An 8,952-nucleotide genomic window follows, 5' to 3' on the forward strand; every position below is an offset into this window, starting at 1 on the left:
CTGCAAGAAATTCACAGAAATGTGCACCAACATCCCAGATCTACAGATTTATATGGATGTCTCATTTGTGTCATGTAATTCCCACAGCAATGTACTATTTCAGGTGCCCAGTAAGAGCCCATCTCAGCTAAGTGCTGGCTTTTTAAAGATTCACTTTCTTCATTGCTGCATATTAAAGGACTTTAATACAATAAATCATTAAATATAAATGCCCATAAATTTCTGTTTCTTTACAGTTTGTATTTTTTTCCAGTTTACTGTACTTAGTGAGAAAGTATTCTCAGTTACCTACTTAGGGCACAAAGGCCCTTTCAGCAAGTAATTTTTGCATATTTTAGATAACTCTAAACTTGTCTTTACTAAAAATAAAAATACAAAAAAGAGAACAAGTGAAAAATAACAAGGCTGTCCATTAACTGGCTGATAAACAACATATCTAATAGTTCCCTCTTAGAAAAACAAAACACAGTAAATCAAAAATTGTACCATGCAGTTATCTTTCAAGCAGACCCCTTTTTTTACCCTGTGAAATTATCCATCAGTAAAATTTTTTCTCTTTCACAGACAAACACAGTACTTGTCAACCCATGGAATTTCACCTTGCAGTTGTGTCTTGCTTGCTCTTATCACATCAGTAAATTATTCTGCTGGTCTTTTACCTGTAGATTTATTAGGCAGACATAAAAGACATGGTTTTTACTGTGTGCTGGTTAGTTTCTTGTGCCAAAAGTCAGTGTGGTAAAGGAGAAAGTGGGAACTGAAGTGCTGTGCCTTTCCAAGAGTTATGAGATGCAGAATAGGTGACCTGATCAGAGCTTGCCAGCAAGGCTTCCCTCAGTTTATTTTCACTGTACTGCAAAACCCTTACACACCCAGTGCAATGTTTTGTTGTTTGATTTTAAAAAGCCAAGAATTATTATTTTTAAAATTTATATTATGTTCTTATTTTCTGTTAGGACTAGTACTCTCTGACTGTGGTTCTCAGTCTTTCACAAAAACTCTCTCCTCAGGAAATAAGCACATGGTTCAGTTCCTCATCCACAGGGGACAAACACTGTTTGAGAGGCCATAGGACACCACACTTGATTTCCAGCAGCCAGTCAGGAAAAAATGGGTTTGCTGCAGGCCCTGCATCATGTCTGTCAACCCATAAGGGTATTTTGGACAACCCAGGCATCTCAGACAGCATCAGACACCCATGTGTGGGCAACTGAGTGGAACTGCTTATCAGCTCCCTCTCTGCTGTCAGTGTGAACTAAAACAGCTGAGGAACACCTTGGATGTGGTCAGTAGAGGAGGCAAACTGAACCCCTCTGCTCTTCTCCACGCCTAAAATAAAAACTGTGCACAAGTCACCTGATTCTGCAACAGTTACAGGAAAATTCTGAGACCGGAAAAAATAATTCCAGTGTCAGGAGGCAGGAGCAGGCTGTACAGATGACAGAGCAGAAATCCCATCTGTCTCCAGAGAGGCTCTTCTCAAGTTCCCTTTGTCCCCCTGGAGGTGACAAGCCCAACACCTCCCAAGGCTTTGGGAATTCCTCCCCAGCAGTCACTGAATCACTGCCTATGGCTGCAGACAGACCACCCTAATGTAAAGTTTGCTTTGCTTTCAGAAACAACCATGACAAGAGGCATCTCTAAGATATCTGGAAGATGAAAAAGACAATTATCTCCACTACGGGGCTGGGTGTATCAAATCCCCCTTAAATCACAGACAGGGGGAACTCTCTGATGCGAGTCTTCATATTTGAATGGATACCATGAAAGCCAAATTTTGGCTTTGAACTTCTCAGTGCAGTGATCAATGTAGCTGCACCTGAACACATCAGTGTAAGAGGACCTGAGGGACTGTCACACCCGCAGAGTGCCCCCCTGCCCAGTGCTCATTGCCCACTCCTGCTCAGGGCACCTGGGTGGTCACCTCCTCCCATCCCTTTTTGTACTTCAGCACTCAGGATGGACTGAGAGGATGACATTTAATGATGGCATATCAAAACCATCACTGAATCCCTTCATCTCCAGATCAAAGAGCCTTCCTTTTGATTGTGCTCCTTCATGACTCTGCCAGCACGTGCCTGGTCCCAGAGGAGTTCTTCTAACATTTGGTTAGAAGATATTTACACAAGAAAAAGATTTCTTCTGTCTCAGAAAGCAGAGGAATGTAACAACACCAACAAAAATAGAAAGTCAACCCAGATATTTTTTCTACTTCCTTATCCCAGACAGACAGAAACAGAAACTTACTATGGAACAGTTAACATGCCAGCATTCTGCAAAATAGAAAGCTAAGGATAGAAAAGTGCCCCGAGTCCCTAAAAGCAACTCTAACAAGAAAATACTAGGAATTTTAGAAATTATTAAATGTGAGGAATAAATAAGTCTCTGATTTCCATCATCTTATATCTGATGCTGTTTATTTGGAAATCACGTAAGATTGAATTCTGCTTTTATTTTTTTGTTTGTTTTGTTTTTAATAAACAGGCTGTGTTTATAAAACTTGTTAGAAAAAGAATCAAGACAGCAGTTCATCAGGCCATATGGTTTTGTGTGATGCATTAGTCAATTCTGCCCTCATTTTTTACAGTCAGATAAGGCATCCTGATTTACATCCTGATAAGGATGCCTTAAAGAGCCAATCAAAATCCAAAAGGAACAAGAGCAGAGGCAAGTGGACTCATCAACAGAATGAAGTTTAAAAGATTCCTATAATGTACATGAAATAAAATCAGCCTGGGCAACAAAACCCCAGTCATTAAAATCTCTGATTCCAAATGCCACTTTTACTTTGATAGGTGGAACTACCTACCATTGTACTTCCATTCCTAAATAGCATCCAGAAATTTGATATGACTGCTTTAGTTGTTCAAAACTTTTAAGTGCAGTGATTTAATTTATAAAGGCTCAACAGTGGGTAAACTGGACAAGCTGCAGCTGCTGTTGAACTGCTTGAAAAGCTATTAACAATGCTTGAGAACATCTTGAAAAGAGTTGAGCACATATGTAACTTCATTCCTTTGGCAGCAGGTGGAATCCTCAAATCTGGAGATTACTGAATTTCTATTATCAGAAAGAAACACGCCTACCAAAAGGTGGGAAAGGGCATGACACAACAAACAGTATGGGGGTAGGAGGAATAAAAAAAGTTCCTTATAAAAGTAGCGCTGAAGGCTACGCTATTACACCTCTAATTTGAAACTCCAGGGAGAAATTATGCTGGCTGACAAATTGCTTCTTGTGGCTTCAAAGTTTCAATAGAGTATAGTCAGAGTACAGTCAGTAGAAAATGGGTGTGCACTGCTAACACTGGGCAAGACCTTTTCCTACCACTGATTTTTCACACCCAGTGGTTATGTGCTTGGCTAATTTTAGGCATGCATGTGAACCCTGTGGCTCGGTATGCACCAAGTGCCTTGTTGAGCAGAGTCTGAAATACTCCTGCAGACAGGACAGTTATGTCACAGGGGGCTGCTCCTGCTCCCTCTGAACCTGTGTAATCCTCCCTGAAACTGCAAACCATTTAAGAGCCTTGATGAATGTAGCCAGGAAAGGGCTGTAATTCACAGAAAGGGATGATTTTGCATGTAAAAAGGGGCATATTTTTAAAAAGTTCCCTACACATCAGAACTCTAATGTTTCTGAAAGCATGGTCAATTTTTGAGCAAGTCTGTCTAGAAAGCACATTGGGACACACATGCAAGTTTATGTGTATTTTTCAGGAAAGCCAACATGTTAAATACAAGACTGGCTATTATTCACATTATATATATTTAAGATCTAGGCAGATATACATGTATTAGACATATGTATAAATTAATGGAATGCATTTCAGTTTTCATTATTTTTTTCTGAGCTTTACAGTGGGACTAAAAATTGTACAGCAACTTGCCCGTAAAAATAAGTTTGAAAGAAGAAAAGTTCATTTTTTCGCATGAACAAGACATGTTACAGACATGCCATTTTCCACCCCTTATCCTGAAGTTTAAAAGCTTTGGTGTCTCAGAAATGAAAGGGCATCAAATACTTGACCTTTAGAAAAACAAAGCAAACCAAGATAACTATCCCCCAGATACATCAGGTCTGTTAATGTACTCCAGAGAAGCCAGGATGACTTGAGAGCAGGGGAACTCTGTTTTCATAATGTTTTATCCATGGTTTAGAGGCATGAGCTCAGGTTCACTACACTGTAACATTTATAAACTACTCTTAAAAAGCTTTTTGCAGGCTCTCTGCTGAGAGGAAAAGAAATTAAGCTACCCTAAAAGTGTTTAGAATCCGTATTTAAATTACAGCAGCCACGCTAAGGACTTGCATGTTTATCTGCACATTGCACACCCATTTTTTTGATTTGTAAAACTGATTTTTACAAGCAGAATATGCCCATTTTTGCCATGAGTTGTTTTTAAAAATAGAGGCCAGACAAAGAACAAGAAAATATTCATCTGCCTGACTCTTAAGATAGATGAGTGAAGCATGGTTATAAAGAATTTTGTCTCACAGCTTTTAGCAAACGAAAGGTGACAACTTTTTTAAGGACAATGGAGCAACAGGGCATGTAGCCTGTGAGTCAGTCATACCTTCCCATTCAAAAACAGAATTAAAGTTCCATGGCATATAAAGTTTTGAGGAATAGTTAAGACCAAACCCCTCGAGTACCTTGCCTTTAGCCTCAGCAGCTGGCAGTCACCCTGTGGGTGCCTGGTGCTGCGATCGGGCTCTGCTTGGGCACAAGGTGTGGCCGCGGGTTTCCTGACGGGTTTGGCCTCCTGGCTACAAGATCTGGGAAGGGAGGGATGATTGACGTCAATTTGCAGCACGCATGTCAAAGAGCTGGGTAAATAATGTCTGATAGCGTTATCGTTCTGTGCTCCCCATTCATGCCTTTCCTAGAGTTACTTTTCCAAACTTTTTTTTTTTTTTTTTTTTTTTTTTTTAATTTCATGGTTAAACAAGGCAGAACTTTTCCTACGAATCTTCCCATTTTACTTCCCAATCCGGAGCGGTGGGTAAAGCTAAAGGCACTAAAATAAGCACGTGAAGCGGCTGTTGGATTAGGAGAATTTCAGCACAGAATTTCAACTCGGTTCCCGTCTCGGGCAGCGGAGAGCCTGGAGCGGCCCCGGCACACATCGAGTACGGCGGAGGTTGGGAGGGAGAAACTCCTGCGGTGGGAAAAGAGTAAAAGCAGAGGCGACAGAGCCACGATTTTGATTTCCTGCCGGAGCAATCCGCACGCCCCAGGGCCGGGCAGCCACGGGGCCAGCCGGGTCCCATCCCGGAGCCGTGTCCCGGATCCCTCCCGTCCCGGGCGGGCACTCACCATTGTACAGCGAGCCCCGGCTCTTCCTGGCCAGCGTCTGCTGGACCTGCCGCTGGATCCGCAGCGCTTTCTCCTCCCCGGCGCGATCTCCCGACAGCTTCAGCCGCTCCTCGGAGGGCAGCGCCAGGCTGGAGCTGTCCAGCTCGCCCAGGATCTGCTGGCCCAGCACGGTGCGGATGTAGCCCTGCTCGGGCCCTGCTCGGGCCATGGGCTCGGCTCAGCTCCGCGGACCTGTTGCGCCTCCGCCGCTTCCCCAGCGCCGGGGCCGAGCCGCGCCCCGCCCGCCGCACAGGTGCCAGGCACGGCCCCCTGTCCGCCCCGCCCCGGCCCGCGGGGACCGGTTCTGCCCTGCCCCGCTCGGCCCCGCGCCGCTATTCCGCTCCCCTGACCTGCCCACGGGGGGAAAGGGTCCGGCGGGGCTGCCCGGCACGGCACAGCCCAGCCCAGCCCAGCCCAGCCCGGCAGAGCCCAGCCCAGGCCGGCACAGCGCTCCCCAGCCCAGGCCGGCACAGCCCAGCCCAGCCCAGGCACGGCACAGCGCTCCCCGGCACAGCACAGCCCGGCACAGCCCAGCACAGCCCAGCCCGGCCGCAGCCCAGCCCAGCCCGGCACAGCCCAGCCCAGCCCAGGCAGGGCACAGCGCTCCCCGGCACAGCCCAGGCCGGCACAGCCCAGGCCGGCACAGCGCTCCCTGTCACAGCCCAGCCCAGCCCAGCCCAGGCCGGCACAGCGCTCCCTGTCACAGCCCAGCCCAGCCCAGGCCGGCACAGCGCTCCCCGGCACAGCCCAGCCCAGCCCAGCCCAGCCCGGCACAGCGCTCCCTGTCACAGCCCAGCCCGGCCTTCGCCAGCGGGGAGCGGCCGCCGCCTCCGGGAAGCGCCGCCTGTCCCCGTCCTCCCGCCGGGGCAGTCCCGGAGCGGCTGGGGCCGCGATCGTGCGTGTTTGTGTGAGTGTGTGTGAGTGTGTGTTTGTATGTGTGAGTGTGTGTTTGGGTGTGTGAGTGTGTGAGTTGTGTTTGTGTGTGTTTGTGTGTGTGTGTGTGTGTGTGTGTGAGTTGTGTTTATGTGTGTTTGTGTGTGTGTGAGTGTGTGTGAGTGTGTGTTTGTGTGTGTGAGTGTGTGTTTGGGTGTGTGTGAGTGTGTGAGTTGTGTTTGTGTGTGTTTGTGTGTGTGTTTGTGTGTGTGTGTTTGGGTGTGTGTGAGTGTGTGAGCTGTGTTTGTGTTTGTGTGTGTGTGTGAGTGTATGTGAGTGTGTGTTTCTGTGTGTGAGTGTTTCTATTTGTGTGTGTGTTTGTGTGAGTATGTGAATGTGTGTTTCTGTGTGTGTGTTTCTATTTGTGTGTTTGCGTATGTGTGTGTTTGTGTGAATTTGTGTTTGTGTGTGCGTGTTTGTGTTTGTGTGAATGTGTGTTTGTGTGTGTGTTTCTGTGTGTGTGTTTGAGTGTTGCTGTTTGTGTATGTGTTTGTGTGAGTGTGTGAATATGCGTGTGTGTGTGTTTCTATTTGTGTGTGTGTTTGTATTTGTGTGTGTGTTTGTGTGTGAGTGTGTGTTTCTGTGTGTGTGTGTGTGAGTGTTTCTATTTGTGTGTGTGCTTGCATTTGCGTACGGGTGTGTGAGTGTGTGTGTGAGTGTTTGTGTGAATTTGTGTTTGTGTGTGTGTGTTTGCGTGTGTTTCTGTTTGTGTGTGCGTTTCTGTTTGTGTGTTTGTGTGAGCGTGTGTTTGTGTGTGAGTTTGTGTTTGTGTGTGTGTTTGTGTTTGCATGCTTGTGTTTGTGTTTCTGTTTTTGTGTGTCTTTGTGTCGCACCCGCCGGGACTCCAGGTTCCCGTGGCACATGCACCCCCTGTGAACAAACACACGGACCCATTTTAAACACATAAATATCCGCTCTCCTCGCGTGCTGTCCCTCACAGATGCTTTGCATCACGGTATATATGAGGGAATTCTGTGTTCTTGTGCCTTTACACATTGTGTACCTAAGTTTCAGCCTGGAAGTAGAAGATGCTGTACGCGCGGTGCTCCGTGCTGTGCAGACCAAACTTTCAGGCGGGCTGCTGGTTTGGGAGGTTTTCCTGCTGTCTGGGTTTTTTCCAGGCTGCCCTAAGGGATTGCAGAGAGGTGAGTTACAGCCGCCTTCTCTCCGTTTGGTTGTAAAGAGGCGATGAGGGAATTGCTCAATTAAAGCTCGGAAAAACCCCGGCTGGCTCTGCCCCTGCTGTCGTGAGCGAGCGGGGGTTTGTCCCCCTGAAGTACTGCTGGGGGAAGGCTGAAATTCTCACACCATCTCAGGACATAGCTTGGGTTTATGTTCAAACACTCTACCCAACGGTGGGTTCAAAGGAGGAGGAACAAGGGAAGGTACAGTGCTTTGGGGAAAGGAAAATTTGGGTTTTAGAAAAAGAACTGGGCGATCCAGAGTTACACAATTAAAAAAACTCCCAAATTCCACCAAACTAGATGTAGGTATAACTAATGTGGCTTTTAACTTCATGTACTGCTATTTCAGAGACAAGGGACTCAAAATGAGCTGTTGAAGCTTTTTTTTAGCCAAATTTCAGACAGCAGGGGGGGTACACATGGCTGGGAAGGAGCTGGGGTGATCTTTGACTTAGAGTTCACTGCAACATAAGAAACTGGGAACCTTCTCACAAAAATCAGGATGGGGAGGAAGAACTGGCTCTGCACTTCTGAGTCCAGAATCCTTTTACCCCTGATTTTTACTCTTTGTCTCTCTTCTGTTTTTTCATTAAAAGGAGGAGGGGGCTCTGGCCCTTCTCTGAATTAAAGTCACTCCCCTTTGTTCTAATGTGGCACCCACAGGAGAGGTCCTGCTAGTGATACATGAGAATAGTTTCACTGGCTGAGGGAAAATAAATGAGTGACACACTCCTTTCCTTATAAATGGGGAAAAATTATATATTGGAGCAGAAAGGTTGGAGATGGTGGGGTGGAGGGGGGAACCAGCTGGGAAAGAGGAGCAGGAATTTGTGGAGAGGGGGAAATTGGAGGTATGTGGCAGAATGACAGATAACAGTGGTTTCTCAGGCATACAGCTCTTTTTGTTGTGCAGTAGGACAGGACTAACTTGCACCCTGACCTGTTAATAAAGCTGTGTTCATGTCATCAGTCAATCATACACTCCTGATGAATATGGGCAGAATTGGGATGGACAGGAAATAATTGTAACAGAAAAGTGCCAGGGTGGAAAAAAGAAAGAATGGAGAGGATAGGGCAGGAAAAACAATGGGGAAGACACATCACAGCTAGAAAGGAATGTAAACTATGTCAGAAGCTATGTTAGACCCTTTTGCTGACATGCAGACAGTCACAAAAGCATTTCCAGTAAACAATAGATACTTCATTCTCAGGCAGTATGAGTGAGGAGATTAGAAATAGTCTAAAAAATGTGAAACATTTCCTCCCCTCCTCCTTTTCCCTGCCCTCTTCTCCATTCCCGAACTCCAGCACAAACACGAATTCTAGATAGTTTTTATAGTCAAAACAAATTTGCTTTAACACAAACTAATGCACCTGAAATGGATTTAATATTTAGAAAAAACTTGCAGAGGGTGCCCTCAGATGCTGCTGACACCACAGAGAGGTTTACAAGCTCTTGGCACGGTGGCATAACCT

The 8,952-nt window shown here is 46.0% G+C and overlaps 1 protein-coding gene across 1 annotated transcript in view; it reads right to left on the reverse strand.

The window, feature by feature from the left end:
- Nucleotides 1-5,815, reverse strand: part of PKP2 (plakophilin 2) — a 40,118-nt gene extending 34,303 nt beyond the window's left edge. Inside the window, exon 1 of the mRNA XM_054631866.2 lies at nucleotides 5,321-5,815. Coding sequence (XP_054487841.2) covers nucleotides 5,321-5,528 — 208 coding nt within the window. The 5' untranslated portion in view covers nucleotides 5,529-5,815. The remainder of the gene's footprint in view (nucleotides 1-5,320) is intronic.
- Between the last annotated feature and the right edge of the window lie 3,137 nt (nucleotides 5,816-8,952).

This window comes from Agelaius phoeniceus, chromosome 5, assembly GCF_051311805.1.
Source record: "Agelaius phoeniceus isolate bAgePho1 chromosome 5, bAgePho1.hap1, whole genome shotgun sequence".
Lineage (NCBI taxonomy): Eukaryota > Metazoa > Chordata > Aves > Passeriformes > Icteridae > Agelaius > Agelaius phoeniceus.